Genomic DNA, 26,594 nt, shown 5'->3' with positions numbered 1-26,594 from the left:
CAGTGGGTAGACCATTGACCTTGGAGTCAAGAGTTCGGAAGTTCAAATTCGGTGTCAGACACTTGCCACTTACTGTCTCTATTACCTTGAGCAAGTCATATATCCCTGATCACCTCATGGACCTGATGGCCTCCAGGGCCATTTTCAGTAGCCTGGATTCATATCTGGCCACTGGACTCAGATGACTTTGGATGAGAAAATGAGGCTGTTGATACCACAGCATCCCCTCACTCAAATCCAATTTATGTGCTTGTGGTGGCATCACCTTTCTTATATGGTCATCTTTGAGAATGGAAGGACAAACATAGTTGCTTGGGCACAGAGAGGTTAAATGATTTGTTCCAAATCATACAGCCAGTATGAGTCAGAGACGGGACTTGAACCTAGGTCTTTCTGATTCTGAATCTGGTTCTATCCATTGTGCTGCCAAATACCTCTAGAAAATGGATAGGAATCAACAAGGGAAGCTGCTAACAAGGCTGCTTATATAGGCTAAAGAGAGCTGATTATTAAGTTTTCAGGATGAAGATTTATACCTCAGAATTAAGCAAATGCTTCAAATTTGTTTTGTTGATTTCTAGACTTAAGAAAATGATGGAGAAAATATTAATAATTTAGATTAAATCTAAAAGTTTTTTCATTGATTTTTTCCCCCAGAAGGAATTGGTTGTTAAAACATTTACCAGTACATCCTTGGTACAATTGAGCAAAAACACAAATGAAGGAATATACAGGTCAAATTAAAAAGTCAGAAAATAACATGGTTTTGCTGGAGCATAACTAATATGAAAGAAGAGAGTAATGTGAGAAGACAGTTAAGATCTGCAGCCTCTCCCACCCCCACTCCATTTCTACCTCACACCCAGAGAAAAGATAGGAAGATAAACCATCTGTTCCCTCTACTGGGGTGATATATGGGGGATCAGAGCCAAAAGCAACTGCCTCATCAAACTATTCTGCTTCATAAACAAATATCCTGGGGCCCAGGTGAGAATTAGAAAGTAGGCTTGGGAGCTGCCAAGGAACTAGGCATTCTGAATTAAAACACAACACAATATGTCCAGGTACTTGTTCTCCATATCATCCAGAGAATACTGTGCTTGTGCTTGTGAAGTTTTTTTGGAAGTAATTCATCTTAAAAAATGTTGGATTAAATTACTAAGAATTCTCTTTGGAAGTCAACCCAACTCCATTGATTAGGTTTTTTCATGATTCAGAGAATGCTTCAAATGAAGTGATTTAAAAAAAATTTTATGGTGGATGAATGAAGGAGAATATGACATAGAAGAAAGAACACTGATTCTGAAGTCAGATGACCTGTTTTCAAATCCTGACTTCTGATGTTTACTACTTATATGACTTTGGGCAAGTCATTTAACTTTCCAGTTCTCATTTTCCTCATCTTTAAAATGAGAGAGTTGAATTAGATGTTTTCAGAGGTCCTTTCCGGTTATAGATCTCTGTTCCTATAATCCCAAATCCTTCCCCTTCCAATCAATAAATCCAGAGTTCAAGATCTGGCCTTGACTTCAAAGCCAGGATACCAAATACCTTCCCTCTGCAGCTGTGGCTTTTCCACAGCACGTAGCATTTTGGCAAACCTAAAAACACTTAGATTTGATTTTTATTTTTCATTCCAATGGCTTTAGATAACTAACTTATTTAGCAAAGTGACTCAGCAACTTCTCACCCCTGTCTGCTGCCAATGCTCTGCAGCTAAGACAGAGAGGCCAACCCAGGATCAGAATCTCCTTCAGTACCACATGGCTGATATCCAACATACCAACTGTGCAAAAAATCCTAGACCTTGAACTGAATGGGACCTTAAAAGACATCTAGTCAAATCCCATTTTACAAATGAGGAAACTGAGCAGCTTAACAAAGGTTTTAGGAACTAGTAAATGGCACAGCCAGGATTCTACATAAGATCATAGGATTACCAAATCACAGATTTAGAGCTGGAAAGGTCCTTAGAGCTCATTTTACAAATGAGGAAACCAAAGTCAAGAGAAATAGACTTGTCCAAGGTCATACAGATAATAAGAGGCAATACAAAAATTCAAAATCAAGTCTTCCAGTGTTAAAGCCAGGGTTCTGTCTTACTGTTCTGTTTCTTTAGGGAACAATCAACCAAAAAACTCCCTTTCAAATCAAACACTCCAGTTCCAGTCTCTTCTTCATCCCAGCAATGTGGTATGATTGAAAAAAGCATTGAATCAGGAGTCAAAATACCTGGGTTCAAATCTCACCTCTGTTATTTCTGTGACTTGGACAAGTCACTTAATTCCTGGGACTCAGTTTCCTAATGTTTAAAATGAATGAGGAGATTGAACTAGAAGGATCCACAGGTACACTTCACCTCCAGACCAATGGACCATGTTTTCTCTGAGGTCAATAGTCAAAAAAACCTATTGCTTCCTACTGTTGTGGCCTGTGGGTTCAGAAAATGAGCTATATTCTTCACTTTTCCAAAAACCATAGACCCCTTTCATTTCTTTCTGTAGATGCACTATGGTACTTGGGCCCTTTGACCAAGTACAAGCTCTGTCCTTGATACCTATGCTCACATTTTTCAGTCATAAGATGGTCTGCAATCCCTCCATTTTACCTCATTTAGTTTGACTTGGTCATTACTTCCAACCTCCTATCTTCAAGCATTACTTCAACCTCCTATCTTCAATTGAAATGCAATCCAACTAATGGTTAAGGCAAGACTGAGAGTTGTCCCCTTCATGTCATCAATTAGCTTTGAGAAGAGGAAATTGTGTAAAGAAAAGAACCAAATTTTATGCCATGGTTCTTTTTCTTTGCCCAAAGATGAGTCACTGAAGACACCATGTTGCTGACCTAAACCAGCTTGGACCAAATGGAGCTCAGCATTTTTGCCAATACACTTGCAGATGTATAGAGCAATCATATCTGAAAGTAGACAAATTGCTTCACTTTTATCAGTTTACAGGTCAGAACATTTTACATGTGACAGTCCTTTCAAACAGAGGGTTATTTGCTTGAACATTATTCAGAATCCCAGAACCTTGAATCAAAACATAATCTTCTGTCTGCTGGAGCAATTGCTAATGGGTTTCCTCTCTGCAAAAAACAAAAAAGCAAAAAAAAAGAATATTCTATCCTTTTTTCCTGCTGGATTCACTTTCAAAGGCCTGGTTTTTTTTTCTTAATTGGAATGATTCTGCAAACTGATCAATTTAAGTTTCATTTCCATTTGAAAAGGAGCTGGAGGGAGAGTGCATTTACTGGTGTATGGATAAGTATTTTGAATATTCATGCTTAGTGATCACTAAAGGAAATTTAGGGAATCATATGAAAATAAACTAAGAGCTGGAAGTAGCCTTACAGGACAAGGAGGAGAATATATGGTACAGAGAGGTTAGTTAGTTAAATCTGTGGTAGAGTTAGAACCCAGGAATTCCTGACTTCAGGTGCAGTGTCCTATCTCCTATCCCAAGTTGCTTCACAAGAAGAGGGAGAAAACAGATATACTTACAGCTACCCACTTACCCACCACAGAAAAAACTTATTTGGCATGGGGAGAAAAAGGGATGTTTGAATTTATTGCTGTTGAGTACTCTTCTACCAATATAGATAGGTAATTGTTTTGCAATGTCTAGAGTTGCCTGGGACACTGAAAAATCTTATAGAAGGTTTAAAATGTAACTGGAAATGTGAGAGAAAAGAGGCCTGGGCAATTTACTCTTAAGTGGCCTCCTTTGAAGGTAAGGAAAGTTATAGGGCTCCTATCTTCTAGGGTTCAGTGGAATGAATCACCCAACTGATTTATGTCAGAGATAGAACACGAACCCACGTCTTTTTAACTTCTAGGTCAACTCCCTATCCTGCCTGCCTCAAGTTTCAATCCTTCTCCACTCAGCCACTAAAGTGATTTTCAGTTCTGACCATGTCAAGACTACCCTCTTTACCTCACTCCTATACACTCAAGCTCCTGAACCTCTAGGATTAAATACGAAAAAAGAAAAAGCCAAAGTACTTCATACAGCCCTCCCCCTTTTTTATATCTTACTTCTCACCAGTTAGTGAGTGCAGTGACATTGATCCCCTTCCTGTTCCACAAACAAAGCAGTCCATCTCTCTGCTCTGGCTCAGGCATTTTCTCCGGCTGCCTCCTATGTCTGGAACTCTCCTTATCTCTGCCTCCTGACTTCCCTGGATTCTTTACTGAAATCCCATCTTCTACAGAAAGCCTTTTCCAAATCTTCTTAATTAGACTACCTTCTCTCTTTTAATTATTTCTGTTTATCCAAAATATAGTTTATTAAATATATTTGTTTGCTTTCTGTCTTCCCCTTAGGTAAACTCCTTAAGGGCAGAACCATACTTTGCTTCCTTTAGCACCCAGAGCTTTGAACAGTATCTGACCCACTGAAAATATTTAATGAATGCTTATTGACTGACTGACTATCCACTAGCCACGGTGGTTTGCTAGAAAAGAACACAGAATCTTGTATTAAGACCCAGAATTTACCATCTAGTCTAAATTTCTCAATTTGAAAATGAGAATACTGAGAACTAGAAAGGTTAAGTGAATCTCCCAAGGCCACATGGGTAGAAAATAGTAGAACTGAAGTTTGAAACTAAGCCCTTTGAGTTCAACACATTTTCCTCTATGCCATCATAGATACAATCATAAATGTTGCAACTCTATGAAACAGAACAATAGACTTTAAAGATACCTTTGGGTATCTGTGGCTTTACACCAAGGAGGCTAGTTCTTGAGCCCAACAGGTGTATGTGATAGTTAATTGGACTTAAGGAATATTGATTGCCTCTGACCTTTCCTACCACAACCATAGTGTCTTTAGATCAAGCACATCGATCCTTATCTCCCCAACACTCCCTTACCCTGAATCCTCCCTCCTTTGAGCAAGCTTCTAGTTTCTTCTATTCTGAAATGCATTTTGGTTCCTCATGGCAATTATAACTTAGTCACTATCTGAGTACCTACAGAAATAACCACCTAAGTATTATTAGGAAAATACTACAACTTCTAGAATTCCCATGGCCTGCCTTCTAGTTATAGCAGATATCATTAGGAGGGTGAACTCTGAGTTCTGGGTAGTGACTGATAAGTAAGACTGTCCCACTTTTCATTTTTGGGTTATACTAAATCTCAAAGGATGACCTAGATTGTGCTCTCCATTGCCAATATCATTACATTATCTTCCCCCCAGTTCCACCCTTCTTTCCTATATGTGTGTGTGTGTGTGTGTGTGTGTGTGTTTGTGTATGTGTGTATGTATTGAGGCAATATTACCTTTCTAGTCTCCCAAGTTTGCAATCTTTATCTCTTACTTCTGACCTAGTTGCCTACAAACATGCCAAGGCAGCCCAAGTATTCAGGTGATTATCTCATGTTTAACTTTCCTTCAAAATTTTAGAGTCATTTAACTTTGTTGCTTACATGTCCTTACTTCTCACTTATTTCCTAATCTCTTTCAATTTGCCTTCTGCCTTCATCACTTGACTGAATTGATCTGCTTTGAGGCTATCAATGATCTGCTAGCACCAAAAGTCTTTTCTCAGTCTTCATCCTTCCTCTTGTATGGTCACTTCTTTTAAGTGTCCTCTTCTGGATCATTATCTCTCTTCTGCCCTCTAATTGTGTTTTTTGTCCTGAACTTCTTTTCTCTTTACACCCTTCCCCTTGTATATATCATCAATTTTCATGGATTCAATTATCATATCAGTGCAGATGATTACAAAATGTATTTATCCACTATAGTCTTTCTCTTAACACTGAAGTACAGTGCTACCAACTGCCTGCTAGCTATCTCTATCAAGATGATCTATAAAAATTTCAAAATCTATATCCAAAATGAAACTTGTCAGATTTCCTCTGAAATTCATCCCTCACCCAATATGCCCCAATTCCTACCACAGGTACCTAACTTCTTCAAGTCACTCACACTCTTGGGAACATCCTTGACTTTATTCTTTCATTCCTTATATCTGGGACAGCTGAGTGATTCAATGGATAGAGCACCAGTCTTGGAGTCATGAGAATCTGAATTCAAATCTGGTATCAAATGCTTGACAATTTCTAGCTTGGGCAAGTCCTTTAACTGCCCTGTATACAGGGCCATCTCCAGTCATCCTGATTCATATCTAGCCACTGGATCCTGATGTCTCCAGAGGATAAAGTGAGGCTGGTGACTTAGCATAGAACCCAATCACTCAAATTCAATTCCCTTTTTGTCCTGGCATCACCTCCCTGATGTCTTTGAGAACAAAGGATCATCATCATCATCATCATCATCATCATCATCATCATCATCATATTTGTCAAGCCATGCTATACAAGCCTCCATAACATATTTTGTCTCCCTATCTCTCCACTTACATATCCAGGAGAGGAAAGAATGCTGAAGAAGTAGAGGAAGAGAGTGAAGTTTTTCTGGAGCTTTGTCCATGAATGGGAGAAGAGATCTATAATGGTGTTTAGAAGAGAAATCCTTGCATGAAAAAGCAAGCAGTTCTGTCCAAACTTTAATGGATCAAGTCTAATCCAAGTTCTGTTTCTTCACCTCATATCTCTCCTGTTAATTTTGTGGAAATCAAGTGGAATCCTGGGATAAGTCCTGGACCAGCACCACAGAGTTAGCAATTCAGGCTCAGAAATAATAGGAGGATGGCAGTGGAGAGGGAAATCTATTAGCTCTGGGCAGGGGAAATGACTTCTTATTTTGTTTTTAGGTTTTTGCAAGGCAAACAGGGTTAAGTGGCTCGCCCAAGGCCACACAGCTAGGTAATTATTAAGTGTCTGAGGCCGGATTTGAACCCAGGTACTCCTGATTCCAGGGCCGGTGCTTCATCCACTACGCCACCTAGCCACCCCGAGGGAAATGACTTCTTGTTAGAGTGGGGCTATTATGACTGACCTCAAAGAGGGTCTAAAATACTATTTGGAGTTTAATCAGCAAGCAGTAGGATCCATTGAAGATTTTAAACTATGTTAAAAGATGTGTGTCAAGGACAGTATCAGCTCTATAAAGAGGGGGAGGGTCTTACATTGAACTTCGGGGAACATAGATATCTAAGTAACAGGAGAATGACAAAAATCTAAGAGACTTTTTTTTAAAGATATTAAAAAAGATGAACAACTTTGAAAGATTCAAGAACTATGATTAATGCAATTATCAAGCATAATTCCAGAAGACTAATGATGGATACTACCCTCTTCCTGATAGAGAGGAAATGGGCTCATGATACAGAATGAAGCATATGGTTTTAGACATAAGCAATGTAGGAATTTGTTTTGCTTAACTATGCATATTAATTGTGTGCTGTTTTTTTATTTTCAATAGGGAGAGTTGGAATGAAAAGAAAATCTTTTTAATTGAAAAAATTCAATAAATGTTTTAAAAGATATTAAGAGAACAAGAACAGTGTTATTTCTTTCATACTAAACAGGAAAAGATTTGTAGACTCAGAATATGCAAAGATTCAAAGAAATACATATGCACAGATAGAGATGCTCCTATATAGAGGCTGTGCTAAGATATACTCACAAAGATAAAGGCCAGTAGCATGAATGATCTACATTGGTGGATTGCTAAGCATCCTTTGATATATGCTACAATCCCCTTTAAGCTACTATATACTGAGAGGTTCTGGGTCCATTCTGGGGTCATAAGCATGAAGACAGTTGATTTTCGGAAATCGACTTCCTTCCTCAAGAAGAGTACACTCTGAATAATATGAACCTATTGATTTGAGCACCATTAGGATGAGAAATTATTATCACAGCATCAGAGCAATTTAACATTAAACAGGGTTCAGTGGACAATGACCCAGAAAGGTGAAAAATTAGGAGCAAGAGAGTTTGGTAGCAAGGTTTGGAAACTCATCTACTAAGACTGGAGTGAGATACTGGATTCCAGTCATTGGGAGGACTAGTAACAGCAAGGCAACACCACAGTTTTGAAGGAACTAAGACATTGGGTAGCATATCAGGGCAGAGATTTGAACATAAAGGAAACAAGACAGGGATCCATTTGTGAGAACTAGTGTACAAAGAAGGAGACAATAGCCCAGTTACTAGAACCAAGGTTCACTGTCAACAAAAACAGCAATGTGATACTAAGCCACTAAGTTGTACAGATCTATATGACTCTTATATACCCCCCCCCGAAGAAGTCCTGTCCTACAGCACAGAGATAAAAGCTATTAAGAGAACAAGTACAGTGTTATTTCTGTGTGTGGTTCCAGAGAACAGAACCAGGGAGCAGAGGTGACAGAGAAGCAAGTTTCAGACCATTATAAGATCTTAATAAATAGACCCATCCGAAAATAAAATTATATGAGGTAATGAATTCCCCTTAAGAAAGCATTTAAAATGAAGTTTGACCAAAGGTCGCTTGCCAGATGTGTGATGGAAGAAATTTTTGCTTCAGGTAGGGGGTAGACTATATAACCTATATAGTGCTTTCTAACGCTATCAGTTATTAGATGTGAAAGACTAGAGCTCAGAGGATGTTAGAAAGGTGGGAAAAACAGATAATAGGTAAGACAGTAAAGAGGAGTGGGTGCTAAAGCAGGTGAGGGGTGGAATCCCCAAGGAACTACTGTGGAAATGACAAAAAGCTTTTGAAATCCAGCTTCTTTAAATCATATATGTGTTGTATGTTTCTTGAATGCAGTATATTTCAGGATTTGGAAATGAATTTGCCTCAGAGGATCCACGCTGCCCAGGAGCCCTGCCAGAGGGACAGGTATGGAGTGTTTAGTATAGCTGATTTATTATCTCTGCTGGAGAAGGGAGGTTTAATTATCATATGGCTAAATCCTCATATGGACTTCAGCTAATCACTAAAATAGTGAGACTCATGTAGAATTTTCTAGACAGAATTTAAATTCTTTGAAGATGGAGGCTTTTTCATTTGTCTTTGCATTCCCTGGGTCTGGAATAGTGCCTGTCATCCAGTAGATTAATAATGCTTGTTAAAGCATTGACTGGAAATATTTCATCATGTAGGTCATTGGTTGCACCATGGGCAAGTGGGAGTTGTCAGGACTCAGTTACTATATAATCCCAAACACTGAGTTCAATGTGTGTGTCATGAGCTAATTATAGAATTTCTCTCATGTGTTTGTGTGTGTGTGTGTGTGTGTGTGAACTGGGGAAACAGAAGGGGTTGACTCTTAAATTAAGAATAGATCTAATCCAAATCTACTCTCTCCTCCATGGCCTTTAAAAGTCTAGGGGTTCATGAAGGCAATCCTCTACAATCCTATGCTATCATAGACATTTATACCTGGATCTCCCTGCATTGAATTTTGCTATATTTTAATATGAGTGCTTAATGACTAGAATCCTTTTTCTTTCAGAATAGTTTTATTTATTATTTATTTCCTTTTTAAATTTCAGAATAATCCTCAGATCTGTCCATATAATCTGTATGCTGAGCAGCTCTCAGGATCAGCATTCACTTGCCCCCGAAGCACCAATAAAAGAAGGTACTGACACTCTGACTGCTGTTTTCACTTTGTAGACTAGGAAAAAATTCTGGGATAGAATCAACCTCCTCTTGTTCTAGGACTCTACTGAGTCAATTAGATTTTTTTAATTACATAAATTTCCAATCATAAATTCTAGGCTACAATCCTAGAAGGAGAGAGGGAATGAAGAGTAAAGAAAGTCCTGATTCCAAGAATTCTTAGGTCTAGAACTTTTAGACAGCCCCTAAGGCTGAGCCCTAGAGTCTTGACAAAGTGACATCTCAAAGATGCATCCCTAGGCTATTTCAGAAAGATCTCATTATTATGGGTTTATTTAAAACCTAAAGACTGGTAATGTATGTACCAAGTAAAGTTAAAGTAAAAGCCTGGAGTTGAGGGGAGAGGATCAATGTGAAACACTACTCCTGCCCCTCACACACACCCATACCTATATTCACTCCCCACCACCCCACCCCCACATACAAACTAATCCCCTAGTGACTTTTCAGAGGTTGATATCTTAGTGAAGACATACAATGACATCCCATTTCTGGGAAATTTTCCTGGAATCCTAAGTATGCAATCATCTTCTTCCTATGTTAGAGAATCACCTGGGTCTGAATCATCTTCTCAAAGTAACTAAAACAGCTATAAAATCCAAAGAAGCAAAGGACCACTCTTTCTCCTTAACATTTTCTCTCACACCTTGCTCATTGCCAGGGAACACCCAATATGGCCATATAAAACAGAATTTAACTCTCAGGACCCAAGTACCATTCCTTTAAAAAATCTGATTTTGATCCCAAAATTCCACCTTCCCAGAATTCTTTTATTTTTATTTTTTTAGTTTTTTGCAAGGCAAATGGGGTTAAGTGGCTTGCCCAAGGCCACACAGCTAGGTAATTAAGTGTCTGAGGTCAGATTTGAACCCAGGTACTCCTGCCTCCAGGGCTGGTGCTCTATCCACTGCACCGCCTAGCCACCCCTTCCCAGAATTCTGTATGAAGTCTTCTTAATAATGAAATTTCCAAACCCCCCAAGTCTCCGTTTCCCCAGCCTTGACAAAATCAAACAGCCAGGAAACAAAAGGCAGCCTCAGAGTGATAATACTTTCAGTCTTGGAATTAGGGATTGTAAAAGTCAGTGCATAGTGTAAAAACCACTGGATCTAAAGGCAGAAGATCTGAATTCAAGTCTCCCCCCATCCCCATTCTGACATTCATTGTGTGACCTTGGAAAAGTCACTTCTAATTTCTGAGCCTTAGTTTCATCATCTTTAAAACGGGGATAATGATATCTATACTATGCCACAGGGCTGGAGATTTTCAAAACCCTTTAAAAAACTGGATAAATGTGATCTATTGCTATCTAGTTCAATTTCCCACCTGATGCAAGAATCTACCAATCCTGAAAGTTAATCCAGTTTCTTTGTGAAAATCTCCAATGATGGAGATCTCATAATATGCAAAGAAATATTCAATGTTCAAGAATATTCTAACACTTAGAAAATATTTTCTTTATATTGATTCCAAATTGATTTCCCTGTAACTTAATCTTTGAGGTTCCAAGAGCAACCCCTAGAGTCATATAGTGTTCTTATATGGAAATATACATGCACAATTATACATTTTTTATTTTTTATTTATTGAATGTAATGGGGTTAAGTGACTTGCCCAGGGTCACATAGCTAGGTAATTATTAAGTTATCTGAGTGCAGATTTGAATTCAAGTCCTCCTGACTCCAGGGCTGGTGCTCCATCTACTGTGCCACCTAACTGCCCCCACAACTACAAAATTTAAGTCAAAGAAAGTCTTCCTCCTAACTTCCTTGGAGCCAGGAGCCATCCCAAGTAGCTTTTTCCATCATTGGAACAGGTTTTAAGAACCTGGTAAATATGCAAAGTATCCTCTGACATTTGAAATCAGTACATACTTCAGAGGCAGTTGGTGGCACAGTAGATGGAAAGTTGGACCTGGAATAAGAAAGACTTGATTTCAAATCTAGCTTCAGAAATTTACCAACTGATCCTAAACAAATGACTTAACCTCTTTTGTATTTTTATCCTGTCACAATTTCCTCATCTATAAAATGGGGGGTAGGGTAATGATAGTATTTACCCTTCATGGTTGTTGCGAGGATCAAATGAGATACTATTTGTAATTTGATTTGCAAACTTTAAAGTTCTATAGAAATTCTTGATATTTTTATCACTTTGGTGGTTGTGAAGAGTAGGAAGGGAAGTTGACATTCTCTACTTTTTTTGTTATTTGTTCCTTTTGATGTCACCTCCTCTGGTCATTTCCATATGATGGAATTCACAGGAAAATGTGAATGACCATTGTTTTGAGTGTCTAGCAAATGCTAAATGACTGGCTGCTAAGAGAGTGGTGGATGTCCATGTGGCTACCACTGCTTTTGGTGCTAAGCAGAAGAGACAAGGCTGTTGAGCACTAATGAACACTGTGTGGTTGGATATTGCCTGCCCATCTGAGAGCAGGTGCTATAAGGATCAGCAGATGGCTTCCACCATCACTGGTTGTCATCTCTACTTATCAAATGTTTCAGTTTTCTAAAGTTATCTAGTAAGCCAGCACGGGACACACAGTCCAGACTCAGAGCCGGTTAGGGACTGAGATAATATGTTAGAGATTTGGAGGTGACAAGATCCAACGTCAGTGGTTAACAAAGAGTTAAGAGAAAACAAGACAGTCAAAAAGGTTTGAAGGACCATATCCATTCAAATCCTATACTTATTCCAGAGTTTCTCTCTCTCTCTCTCTCTCTCTCTCTCTCTCTCTCTCTCTCTCTCTCTCTCTCTCCCTTTTTCTACTTTTCCTTCTCCCTCTCCTTCCTTTTTTTCTCTTTCCTTCCTTTCTGTTTCTCCCCACCCCCCAACTTATCCACTGAACACATAATTAATTTCATTTAGATAGGGAACTCCCAGTCAGGGGATCCCTTCTATCAGAGCAAGTTAACATTTAATCTTAAAGACTTGCCTAAGAACCCAAAAGGTTAAATAATTTGCCTCAGAACTGATATGCAGGTTTACTTCCTGATTCTGAGACCATTTCTTTGTCCCTCATGCAATATTGTTTCTATATCTTGGGCTGTTCAGTTGATGTGACAATATAGTTGAGATTGCAGTAAATCTTGCTTATTTGGAAAGGATATGAATCAACCAAGTTGAGGACCACCCAAGTTACATTTGCAGAGGCTTATTATCAAGTTGATCAAATGGTCATGATTCTTCTGGTCACAGGAACTCTTGAAAAACTATCTCCTGGATTAAACATTCTTAGACCAGAGAGTTTTGTATCTGCAGCAGTGGAGGGAATATTTGCATTAACAAAAATCATAGTTTATTGAAGTTGAAGTCTCAGAATGCTTTACATATAGTAGGCACTTGATAAATGTAATATGAATTCAATTGAATTAAGGTACAGCAAAAGGCATGGTATTGGTCTTGGAATCAAGTGGACCTGGGTTCAAATCCTATCTCTTGCTTTTGATTCAGGGTGAATCACTTAATCTCTGTCTCAGTTTCCTCATGTTTGAAATGGAGAGGCTGAACTCAGTGATCCCCAATGCTCCTTCCAGTTCAAATTCTATGATCCTCTGATGATGAAATTTTATCCTAACCCATTTTCCTTGTCTGTCCAAATGAACTTTAAATGTAGATACCTCCTACCTGGGGACATTATTTCCATCCTACACAAAGCAAAAAGCTGTGTCTATGAGACAAATTTAACATCATTAAGGGCAAGGTCATCCCTTACTCAGCAAAGTTGGCACAGTAGTAGAAAAGAGACTGCCACTCATCTCAGGGCTCTACCCTTCCCATTCTCTGACATACAGTCTGACTCTTTTAGCAACAACATTTACAAAATTAAAGCTACAATCTGACTCATGGTTCTCTTGTAAACCTGGCATACTTCCATCTCTTACAAATCCAGTAGCTGACATGAAATAAGAAATGAGTATGGAAAAGAAAGCCTTGCTACAGGTCATTTGGCTGTTTCACACCTCCTATTTCTCAAAAGTGCATTAATCTTTTCACTCTTCCCAAATAAGCAGCTTTTTAGAATGTCAACGTGCTAGCAGAAGAATTTATTGAATAAGTAGGTCACATTCAGTATCCTAGGCTTTCTGAATAAACCAGAAGTACAGAATCATAATAATCACAGCTCACTTTTCTTTTTCTTTCTTTCTTTCTTTCTTTCTTTCTTTTTCTTTCTTTCTTTCTTTCTTTCTTTCTTTCTTTCTTTCTTTCTTTCTTTCTTTCTTTCTTTCTTCCTTCCTTCCTTCCTTCCTTTCCTTCCTTCCTTCCTTCCTTCCTTTCCTTTCTTTCTTTCTTCCTTCCTTCCTTTCTTTCTTTCTTTCTTTCTTTCTTTCTTTCTCTCTCTCTCTCTGTCTCTCTCTCTCTCTCTTTTTGTTTCTTTTTAAACATTTTTAAGGTTTGCAAAACATTTTAAATACACTATCTCATTTGATCCACTCAACCCCCTAAGAGAGGTGCTATTATAACTCATTTTACAAATGAGGAAACTGAGACTGGATTTAAGTGATATGTCCAAGATCACATAGATGGTAAATTCAATGTACAATCTGAATTCAGATCTTCTTGACTTCAAATCCATCCTGCCAAAGCTACCTCATAATCAGAGAATCTCTGAGTAGGAGAGACTTTAAAGTTCATCTAGATCAATCCCTTTATTTTTAAGATGGAGAGGCCACTATAAGTTTATGAATCACTTTTAAGAAATTATCTCATTGGAGCCTCATAATGCCACAGGAAGTCAGTGTTGACTAGCATCCCTCTTTGATAGATAAAGGAACTTAAGAGAGGATAAAGGGGCTTCACCATGGTCACAGAGCTAGCTAATATGAGAAGCACTTTTTCAGATCAGGACTTCCTGAGTAGAAGTGCATATTGCTCTCCATTATGGTGGATCTATGCTGGTGTATTTGTGAGATAGCAGATAACAGTACCATCAACTCACATTTTTATCCTAGGAGGTACAGTAGATAGATTACTGGACTTGAAATCAGGAAGACTTGTCAAATCTATCCTCAGACTCATTAATTGTGTGGTGCTGAGCAAGTAATTTAACTGCTTCCTGCCTCAGTTTAGTACCCATCTACTTTTTTCTCTTCTCCCTCTTCCAGCTACTTCTGCTTCTTCTAATTCTATTCTTCCTTCTCCTCTTCTTTTTCATCCTCCTCTTTGTCTTTTCCTTTTTGTCCTTCTCCTCCTCCTCCCCATTCTTCCAACCAACCCCCTTGCGTTTGTAAACTGTTGCTACTACTGCTGCTACTAATCTCACCTTACCTTTATATTACACTTCAGTTTACCAAGTACTGTCTTGATTCTTCATAATGGTCCTTTGTGGTTTGTAGTGCAAGTAAATTATTCCTAGTTTACAGATGAAGAAACTGAGATTCAGATAGGTTGAGTTAGAGTTAAAATTCAAATTAAGTTCTTCACATTCCATTTCCAGAGCTCTTTTCAATTCTGTAACATTTGGTCAATGTCCATGCTACCATAATATGAAATAAATATGAATTGAAGCAAGAACAGAGTAATTTTTATCAATCCTATTATTAATGAAAATGGTAGCAAATGAGATTTCTCATTTGTTGTGGGTTATGCCAACAGACATAATAGTATTGGCAAGGATGTTCCATAACAATTAGCTTCAAAATGTGATAAACAAATGGATTAATATTTATAATCATTATAAAGATGATCCAAAAAAGGATGTTGGAAAGTAGCCACCATAAGAAATATGGATCTCACAAAATAATGAGACCAATAACTTCTAGCCAACAGAGAAGATATATTTTTATTAACCTATTAAAAGACAAAAGCTATTTAGATAAAGAACTTCAACTACTTTTATGGAATGAATCACTCTAGATAAATGGATTTTCTTGGTAGCTGAAGATAAACCTCAAACTAAGTCAAGAAGCATTTATTGAGCACTTTCTGTGTACTAGACACTGTGCCAAGCAATGCAATTAAGGGAAGGAAAGGAAAAAACAGACAAACCCCACTTCCTGCTCTTAAAGGGCTCACAATTTAATGAGGAAGATAATGTATAATCAAATATGTATAAATGATATAGGAGATAAATTGGAGGTAATAAGCGATCAAAATCATAACCTTAAACATCACAACTTCAAATTTTATCTCTTTCTTGAAAATGTATTTTATATTTCTCTGCTTTCTTAAATAGAGAGTCATATAAATAATTCAGCCTTTTCTTGATGTTAGGCCTACTTTCTCTCTAGTCCACACTCATTAGAGCATCTCTGCAGTGTTATCCCCTCTCCTGTCAGTATTCTGGGATACTGACAAGCCACCTGGGTTTATTTGCAAGCTGGAGTGTGTGAACTGGATGGCAAAGAGCTTGAATATTATGTTGTGTATATGTATATACATATAATAGATACATACATATATATTTATATACAATATTTTATTTTTCCCAATTACTAAAAGCAAATTTTAACATTTTTATAAATTTATTTATTATTCCAACTACATGCAAGCATTCTTTTTTTGTAAGAGTTTGAATTTCACATTTTTCTCCCTCCCTCCCTCCCTCCCTTTCCTCCCTTCTACCCTTGACTGTGTGGAATTTAATATAGGTTAGACAAATATATATACCATGTTAAACATTTTTCCATATTGGTTACAATATTAATTACAAATCTCCTTCTATCCTTCCTGAGACAGTAAGCAACTTGATATAGGTTATACAGAAATCATATTCTATGAGAAAGGGTTGAAACAACTAGGTGTATTTCAGAAAACTGAGATGAAGAACAACTGTGTGCTCCTTTCACACAGATGACAAATTAGAGTTCTCTCTGGCCCTAAACCTAACTGCCCAGGGAGATTTCAATTTAGTACATGGGATAACTTTATAATGATTAAAATTGTTTGAGAAAAAAAATGTGCTTCCCTAAGGGACACACATTTCCTCTCACTAAAAGTGTTCAAAAACATTGAATATCAAGGATATTGTAGAAGGATTTAAGCAGAAGACCGAAGTGACAGTTAAGATTCCTTCTAGTTATGTACCCTATCATTATAAAAATCAATTATTGTACCACACTGTTTATTGAGGGATATAAGATGATTTGCCTAAACAAAAAGTTACTCCCCAAACACTGTGCATTTTGAGTTCTTGCATCTAATTTTTATAGTTTTTCTGTCACCTTTGACCTTCTTGCTCGGCTGTTAACTATCACCCCTTGCTAGCACTGTATCTGCTTGTAGGATCCTTTCTCCCTTGCTTTAATTTGCTAATTCTAATCTCTTGTGGCCTGTAAATGGGAAAGCTAAGCTTGTTGGAATTTTGTATAAAAGAAAAAATAGGCTCTGAGTGAGAGTTTGGAAACATTTTCCTATGAGAGCCAACCACTCTGAGCTTCTGAAGCTCATAGACTTTGTGATATGGATTTTGACTTTTTGGAGGCTTTTTTGTTTCCTTCCTGGTTCTTGGCTGTGTTTCATTTGGGTGATGATACAAAATAGTAAAGGTGTTATTATAATAATATTAATATTGCTACCATGTACCCACATATAATTCCTAGTGTGAATAATTTGCATGGTAATAATTCTAAACACTAACAAATCTCTATATCTATATACAAATCTCTATATCTATATACTAGGTTTTAAAATTATTACCTCATTGGATCCTCACAACAATCCTGGGAGTTGTTTATGATTATTATTATCATACCCATTTTACAGATGAGGAAACTGAAGTGAACAGGGATTAAGTGACTTAGTTTCTGAGTTCAGATTTGAATTAGGTCTTCCTAACTCCATGTCCAGTATTCTAGGCACTTTGCCATCTAATTCAACTCTGAAGGTAGATGTCCAATGTCCTACCTAGTCTATGACAGGGAGAGTGGAGAGTAAGAATTTTCTGTTTGAAGAGCTTTCACAGAAGCATGCATGTGCCCACAGATCAGTAAACTGAGATAACTTAGTCTAAAATGATACCTTATTCCTGGTCCCCCATTAACATACAATTACAGCATATAAAATCCCTTCCCATAAAATCTTGACTCAGCTTTCACTTTAGACACTGACTCTCATGATCTGGCCTTTTTAATTCAGTGACTCATAAACCGGTTCTCTTGCTCTTGTTACAGTGATTCTGACTCTACCTATGCAGGAACAAATGCATACTCTTAAAATAAGAGCTTGAGTATACTACTCCCTTCCTCAAGAATCCTCAGTGGCTACACATTACCCCTAGGAGAAAATATAAATAATTTTGTTTAACATTTTAAAGTCCTTCATAAGTTGAATTCAACCTATCCTACCAGGCTTACTACTCATCATTATCCTTCATGGTAGCTAGGTGGTTCAGTGGGTCAAGTGCTGGGCCTGCAGTCAGGAAGATATGAATTCAAATCCAATCTCAGAACCCATTGCCTGTATGACCTTGGGCAAATCACTTACCTCTACCTCAGTTTCCTCAGCTATAAAACGAAGCACCTTAATAGCAACTGTCTTCCAGGAGTGTTGTAAGAATGAAATGAGATGATATTTGTAAAGTGTTTAGAGTATTGGAGGTGCTTAATTCTTTCCTTCCTCATATACTCCACTTTCCAGGTAAATTGACTTGCTAGTTGTTTCCATTATATAACATCCCATCTCTTGCCCCCAGACCTTGACTTGTAATTCTCTTCCTCCTCATCTTGCTCTACCTCTTGGAATCCTCAGCACCTTTCAAGGTTCAGCTCAGGTGACACCTTTTACGTGAAATATCCCTGATTTATTTTGCATATATTTTGCATTTCCATATGTGTGTGTGTGTGTGTGTGTGTGTGTGTGTGTGTGTGTGTGTGTGGCCGTGTGTGTTATATAAGTTCCCTGAGACCTGGGACTGTTTGCTTTTATCTTTCTATTCCTAGCCCTTCCCACAGTGCTCTGCACATGCTGTTGTTCAGTTGTTTTAGGCACATTTGTTTGGAATTTTCTTGGCAAAGATACTTGGTTTGCCATTTCCTTCTCCAGTTCATTTAAAAAATGAGGAAACTGAGGCAAAGAGAGCTAAGTAACTTGCCCAGAGTCACATAGCTAGCAAGCATCTAAAGCCAGATTTTAATTTAGGATCTGAATTCCTGATTCCAGGTCCTTTACTCTATCCACTGTACCACCTAAAAGGCATTTAATAATAAGAATGAATAAACAAAGGACTGAATGAATGAATGAGGTAGTTACTTCCTCAGCTACTCCCTAATCTGGATAAAGTTCATTCGAATCTTGCTCAATCACAACTCTTAAACATCCCCCCCCCCCAATCTTGGCCCCAACATGGGGAGAAGCAAAAGAGAACAGTATATATGAAGTAAAGGTTGAAAAAAAGGCAATCTTTATTATGATTTAATTTATGATGACTTGGCTCTACCTAAACCCATTTATTTGGCCTTAATGACTATCAAAATAACAGGAGAATTGGACTCAATATTTTGTTACTCACATCACTCAACAGTAATTACCAGTAGCCCAAGCCACAGTCTCTTCCAGAAAACTGGAAAGGAACTGTCAGAGCTTCATTAAGGAGCTGGCGTTCTTCCCCGAAACAGAATTAAATCTCTGTCGAATGGCCCAGTGAGCTTTATGAACTGACTCAAATACTGCTTAAACCCAACCATGTCTCCCTTGTCTTTTTAACATTCCTCCAATGGGAAACATTGGGCACCAAAGCTAATATGGAAAAATCCCTATTGGGAAAACAGTTATAGACACAGATGCAGTGGCAGGAGGTAAGGGAGGCAGGAAGGCCCCTCTGCCCTACATGTCTCTTCCAACAATCCAGGAGGGATGCTATAGAACAGTCTGATGGCTTAGGGGATAGAGCAGCAAGGCCTAAGTCAGGAAACTTGAAATCGAATTCAGGCTCAGATAATTATTATCTGTGTGTCCCTGGGAAAGTCACAGAACACTTTTTTTTTTTCAGTTTCCTCACCTGTAAAAACATGAGCTGGAGATGGAAATGGCAAACCACTCCAGAATCTGTGCCAAGAAAACCCCAAATGGGATCACAAAAATCTAGACACAACTGAAAAAGAACTGAAAAATAATATATGATAGACATCTTATTAGACAGCTAGGATGTAATAAACTTTTTTTTAGATTTTTCAAGGCAATGGGGTTAAGTGGCTTGCCCAAGGCCACATGGCTAGGTAATTATCAAGTGTCTGAGGTCAGATTTGAACCCAGGTACTCCTGACTCCAAGGCCGGTGCTCTATTCACTGCCCCCTGTAATAAACTTTTGATGTTTGTCCTTCATACTCAAAAAAGACTATGACATCTAGGAAATGATGCAATGGCAAGCTCATAAATTGGATTTGAGTGAGGGGGTGCTGTGCTAAGTCACCAGTCTTCGTTTTGCCTGTGGAGTCATCTGGGTCCATTGGCCAGATATGAATCAGGATGACTAGAGACAGCCCTGCATATGAGTTAATCAGGGTTAAGTGGCTTGTCCAAGGTCACACAGTTAGTCTGAGGGCAGAGTTGAACTCAGATCTCCTGACTTCAGGGTCACCTAGCTGCCCCTAATGATAAACATTTATTGAGCACCTGGCTCCCAGTTTCAGGCCTTGGGCTAAGTGTTTTAGCATATATTTTTGTGAAATAAAAGGAAAAGTTAGGTCATGCTATGCTGCAAGAAGCTTTTTCCAGGCCCCTTTAATCCTTGTACCTTCCCTCTGAGATGATCTCCAATTTATCCTGTATATATCTTGTTTATACAAAGTTGTTTGCATGTTGTCTCTCTCATTATAATCAATAAACATTCATTAAACACTTACTATATGTAACCCTGTGCTGATAGGCTTACAAAGAGGCCCAAAACAGTGCTTGCCCTCAAGGAGCTTACAATCTATGGAATTTCTGCTTGTATTTGTATTACCAGCATTAAGCAGTCTGGGACATACATCCATACATCCATATATCCATACATCCATATATCCAAACATCCATACATATGCTTATTGAATAATCTTTGACATGACAATTTGAAGAGACTACAGTCACAGGCATGATGCATATTTGAATGGAATTAGCATGTCTGATTAGCCAGTTGATAATCCTGAGTCTGGAGGGAAGGAGATAAAGGAAAGAAAAGTGAGACTATAGGGGATTAGGGGTGACCAAGGTGTTAGGGGTTGCTAGACCTAGGACAGGGCAGAATGCCTTAAAAGAGAAAAATGGAAGCAGGTGTCAATTTTTCCTTCAAATATGCTCAATATTTTTTAAACTATTTTGTTTTTTGAATATTGAAACATTCATATTTATTAATAAATGTTAAGTCCATCAATTTAAAAAGTATATAAAACTTTAAGAGTAATGTAGAGGATGTTGTAACCTAAGACACTAGTAGAACAAAGAGGCATTTGTTAACCTCTCCAGACTCCCCAACACCAGCCTTGACTAAATACAAAAGTGATGGGAAATTTCAATGAACTTTGCCCCTGAGGAAACTGATCTGGAACTCAGACATGGTTTCATTGAGTAATAAGAATATAAAAGCAGTTTTAGGAATTTAGTAAAGAGTTCTTCAGACTCCTTGAGACCTATCTAGGTCCCAAGGAAAGTCTTTGCCAACCGTTTTTAATTTCCTTACTGGCAGTCTACTTGGTTTTACTTTCCTGTTCTACTTTTAACTACTTTGGAGATTGCTTTTTGAAAATGTTCTTATTAAAAGGAATATTTATTTGGCCCCCTCAGGCTCTGAGTAATCTATCCCACCAGAGGTGAAGCTATAAATCAGAAAATGGCATGCAGAAAGTAATCTGAAAAAAGTTGCAATAGGTTATCCAGTTTTCATACTTTGTAGTCCAGTGGTAGGACCAAATTTCAGCTCTCTAACAACCTAAGTGATTTGGTACAAATGGCTTCATCTGTGACCTTAACTGTCTCATATGTAAAATGGGAAGGCACAGGTAAAGGGTGAATTCAGTGACCTATAAGGTTTCTTCCAGCTCTAAATTTATGATTCTATGATTCTCCTTAAGTCAAGAAGAAGGGAAAGCAACCCATTGTTAGTAATCTAGGGTATCTGATTGCTTCATAATTATAGTGGTCTAGAAGAGATCCATAAATATCATAGAATGTAAGCTGGAAAAGAACTTGATCACCTAGAATAACCCAATTCTAATGAAACAGAGGTCCAGGGGGGAAAAGGGATTTGCCCAAACTATATAGTTCATTTGGGGTTAACCTGAGACTAGAGCCAAGATCTCTGAATCCTAGTCTAATCAATCAGTCAGCCAATAGGTGCTTACTATGAATTAGAGAATGGTTGCACAGACAAAAAACTAAAGCAAAGCAATACCTACCCTCAAGGACCATGCATCTCCACCATATTCCCACTGGCCTACTCACAAGGGTCATAATTTGATTTTCCCTCCCTGTGCCCAAGAAAATGAACTAGGTGGTGCAGTGGATGGACCTAGATTCAGGAAGAACAGAGTCCACATCTGGCCCTAGATACTTGCTAATGGTAGTGGTGATGATGATGATATATTAATCATTATTGTATTGTAATAGTAATAAGATAACTTCTGCTTCAGCTTCCTCATTTGTAAAATGAGATAATTTTACTTCCTAGGGTTGCTGTGAGGATAAAAATCAGATAATATTTGTATAACCTTTCCAAACTTCACATATAAATACAAATATAGTATTAAATTAAGCCACTTCAAACTCAAGTCTAAGTTTCCTCATGCTTAAAATGGAGACAATAATATTTTGTAAAGCCTACCTTATAGGGTTGTGGTAAAGTCATGTTTTACAGTGTTTAAAGCACTATTAAATGTTAATTTTATTTTTATTTAGTTACAGAATTTAAGAACTTCAGTTCATTATTCTTTGTAACTTTCATCACAATTTTAGAATGCTGCCACCAGATACTCTACAAAGAATTCTTCCTTTCCAAATTACATTTTTAGTTTTAGTTGGGAAGGATCATGATGTCAAACAAACAAACAAGCAAACCATAATTTGCATTTCACCCACAAGTCTGCCAGAGACATTTTTAAAATTAATTTAACATTGTTCTAAACTCAAGGAATGTTCTGCTTGGGAAGAACTATCCACATTGTCAGAGTCCCCTGAATCCCCTCAGACATGTTAAAACATTTTAAAGTAACATTTAATGAAATCTTGAATGAGGAAAATGTCACAACATGATAAAACAGAGTTTGGGGTTAGCATTCTAACCATCTAGGGGAATAAAAGTCCCTTAATCTTGCTACAACTATGTTTGGAGATGAATCACTCATGCCTCTTTGACCGCTCAATTCAAGGACTCTCTGGAAATAATTAAAGGAACCTCCTTACTTTGATCAATACCCTAATATCTTTAGGAAAAGGAGGAAAAGTTTGGTCATAACTCTAATCTAAGGGAAGAGAAAAGGCAAAGATAGAAATTAGTCAAGTCAATAAGCATTTATTAAGTGTGTTGGGCAATATAGAGCACTGGCCTAGAAGTAAGGAAGACAAGGTTCGAATCCAGCCTCAGACACTTGACTCCTACTAGCTGTGTGACCTTGGGCAAGTCACTTAACCCTGACTGCCTTGCATCCAGGTTATCTCCAGTCATCCTGATCCATATCTGGCCATTACACCCAGGTAGCTCTGGAGGAGAAAGTGAGGCTGGTGACTTAACACAGCCTCCCCTCACTCAAATCCAATTCACCTGCTTGTCATGGCATCACCTCCCTGATGTTATGGTCTTCTTCTAGAATGAAGAACAAATATCTCATCCTTAGAACAAGAGAATTATAAATTTAATTTAATTCTAAATTCTAAATTTGAGTATTTCTCTTAATTCATTTTGTAGGGCCCTGTTTTTTTATCTCGATTGCTTTAACAACTTTCTTAAGAGAAAGGGCCAGAGAAAAAGAATTCTAGACTAAAGCAATATTGATTTCTTAACATTTGAACTAAAACAGGTTTCTAATAGACTTCTCCAATGATATTACAAAATTACAGGATTTAGAGATGGAAGGAATATTAAAAATCAATATGTTCATTTTACACATGAGGAAATAGAGGGACTGAGGAGCTAAAGCATATTACAGTTCTTCACTTCTTATCCCATCTTCTGTTCTTGGATCAATTCATAAATCAACCATTTCACTTTCCTTGATCAGTACACCACACTCTTTATAGTATTTGGTAGGAGTGAGGGAGGGAGGTCAAAGAGAAAGGTAGGGAAGTCAGTGTCTACCATGGAACCATAAATGGCCACAAGAAGTTTGTTGCTTCTTGCATATGTATTCCCCTGAATGATGGGATCGAATGTACTTTTGGACTACATGCTGCATCATTAAGTTTCTTAAATCTTTCACTTTCTCTTTTCTCCCACAGCTGGCTGTATAGAATTCTACCTTCCGTCATTCATAACCCTTTTGAATCCATAGATCAAGGTCATCTCACTCACAACTGGGATGAAGTAGAACCAGATCCTAACCAGGTAACCCAGTCATGCCAATAAGGGCATGAGATACATAGGGATTTATTGAAACAGGAAAAGTCCCTCTAACACTGTAAATTGACCACTTCAATGAATTTTTTTTTAATTTTAAGTGGGTTGTACTGAGGGAATAAGGGTCCCACAGCTAGAGTGTGTGTGTGTGTGTGTGTGTGTGTGTGTGTGTGTGTGTGTGTAGAGCGAGATTAGATATAGACATATAGATATACATATAGCTAGTATGTATATGTGTGTGTATAGTTATATATGTGTGTATATGTGAAAGGCAGAACCTGACTGCAAATCTTGTTGATTTTGAAGCTAGCTCTCTAGTTACAATGGTCCTCTGCCTTTCTACATTTTGTAAAGGGGACCTAAAATAAACCAGGTCTGGGGTTGAAAGGAATGACAAATATGATCATCAGGACTGCAGCAATTTGTGTTTAGAGTAGATTCTATGCAAATGAATGAGAAGGGACATACTTTCTATTCTCTTAGCTTAAAAGACAAGGTGTAGAGGAAAGAATGTGCATTGATTCAGTTTAAGTTTTTCAAGTCAATAAAAATGTTTACAGGTTTCTGATCATCCTTACAACAATATATCAATAATCTATCCAGTAATAGGTTCATAGATATAAGATGCTCCCCCAAAGGAACCTCCCGCCAATACAGTGGCACCTTCTCTGATACTCCCTAGGCCTAGAGAAATGTCTGAAGCACTGAGAGAAATACCCAGGGTCACTTGGTCCTATCTGTAGAACTTGTACCAAGCCATGATTGTCTTTGAAGCCAGATCTTTACAAGAAATGTCCTACAGACATTGGTCTTGTTATTTCTCAAACAAGCTACTCCCAAAGCTAGGCTTTTTTCATTGATTCTCCTGTGCAAGGAAAGCTCACCCTCTTCATCTCCACCTCCTGGCTTCCCTAGTTACCTTCAAGTTCCTTCTCAAATCCCACTGGCTACAGGAAGCCTTTCCCAATCCCTCTTCAATTCTAGCATCTTCTGTTCATTATTTCTAATTTTCTCTGTTCATTATTTCCAATTTATCCTGCAAATAACTTGTCTATAAATAGTTATTTGCAACTCTTTCATTATACTGTGAGCTCCTCCAGAGCAGAACTTACCACATAGTATATGCTGAATAAGTATTTATTAACTGACACATCTAAAAATATTCCTCAGGAATAGGGATGGAGGGATCCCAGATCCTGATGATCAACAGAGAGTTTCTTGTACTCCAAATTGGATCATGGAAAGCTTGGGTACTCTCAAGGTTTTACATTCTTTCCATACCTAGGAACTTTTAATTGAATCCTTCTATCCTAAGTCAGATGGCTTATTTCCTCAGCCTCCCTTAGGGAATGAACTAGTTTATAAACTATTATCCTCCGTTAGGTAACTAAAGACCAAATTTGATAATGTAACTGAATTAGGCTATTTTTTTCCCATCATGAACAGTTTGACTTTGTCCCAAGTGTAATAAAAATAAAAATAATAATAATAATAATAATAATATCTAACATTTAGATAGTACTTACTAATATCAGTATACAAGCCAGACATCATGCTAGGAACTTTCTAATTATTAAAATATCACTTGGTACTCACAAAATCCTTAAGGTAGGTGCAGTCATTATCCCCATTTTACAAATGAGGGAACTGAGCCAAACAGAGGTTAAAGTGACTCTTCCAAGGTCACATAACTAGTAAGTGTAAGTCTGCCATAAAAATGAGGGTTGCCATAAAAGCAGCTTTGGATCATAACCATATTGACTCATTTCCCCTTTCTAATCTTGCTTTTTTGTATCATTACCTTAATTTTTTATATTGATATTTTTGTTTTATCTCATATTCATTTCTGAATATTTATCTTTCTTTTTCTTCTCTCCCTCATTGAGCTTTATTTTAAAAAAGATTTAAAAGAAAAAAAAGCAATTCAGAAAAACTATTCAGCATATCAGTCAAATTTGACAGGACACAAAAGATCTCTCCCCTTACGCTCCCTCCTCTGCAAAGACAGGAAAGAAGGGCATTTCCACAAACCTTTCCCAGGGTCTTTTTATTTCTCATTTCTCTATTTTTAAACTTTTTGGTCACCTTCCATATGTAGCAAGCCACCAATTAAATTTCTTCTCCAAGAGTTTCCCCCTTTTCTTGTACTTGTTCTAATTACAAGCATGTATCTAGGCAATTGTTTGAACAAAGTTGCTAAGATTGTTGTTGTTCAGTCATGTCTGACCTTTAATGATACCATTTTGAGATCTTATTGACAAAGATACTGAAGTAGCTTGCTATATGCTTCTTTACCTCATTTTACATATGAGGAAACTGAGGCAAAGAAGGTTAAGTCCCCCAACTAGTAAGTGTCTGAGGCCAGATTTGAGTTCTGGAAGGTGAAAGTCCTAGTGTTATGAGCCCCCTTTTCTGTGATCTGGCCTCAACCATAATTATGGTATCTTTGCTTTGTTGAACATGGACAGTGTTCTTGATAATATGATTCTCTTGTCTTTTTCAGTTATACCATCTTGATGTTGATATTCCTTTCTTGATTCATTCTTTAATAATTAAACTCTAGTAGTTTCTGTTCAATTTTCAATTTTCCTCA

General features: G+C 37.7%; 1 protein-coding gene across 1 annotated transcript in view; it reads left to right on the top strand.

The window, feature by feature from the left end:
* Window positions 1-26,594, top strand: part of HGD (homogentisate 1,2-dioxygenase) — a 106,782-nt gene that overhangs the window by 7,076 nt on the left and 73,112 nt on the right. The window contains exons 2-4 of the mRNA XM_074214602.1: window positions 8,676-8,747; window positions 9,404-9,492; window positions 23,884-23,989. Of these exons, the coding sequence (XP_074070703.1) occupies window positions 8,676-8,747; window positions 9,404-9,492; window positions 23,884-23,989 (267 nt within the window). The remainder of the gene's footprint in view (window positions 1-8,675; window positions 8,748-9,403; window positions 9,493-23,883; window positions 23,990-26,594) is intronic.

The sequence above is a fragment of the Macrotis lagotis genome, chromosome 1 (genome assembly GCF_037893015.1).
Source record: "Macrotis lagotis isolate mMagLag1 chromosome 1, bilby.v1.9.chrom.fasta, whole genome shotgun sequence".
In the NCBI taxonomy this organism is placed as follows: Eukaryota; Metazoa; Chordata; class Mammalia; order Peramelemorphia; family Peramelidae; genus Macrotis; species Macrotis lagotis.
This window is presented reverse-complemented; position numbering and strand designations above follow the sequence as displayed.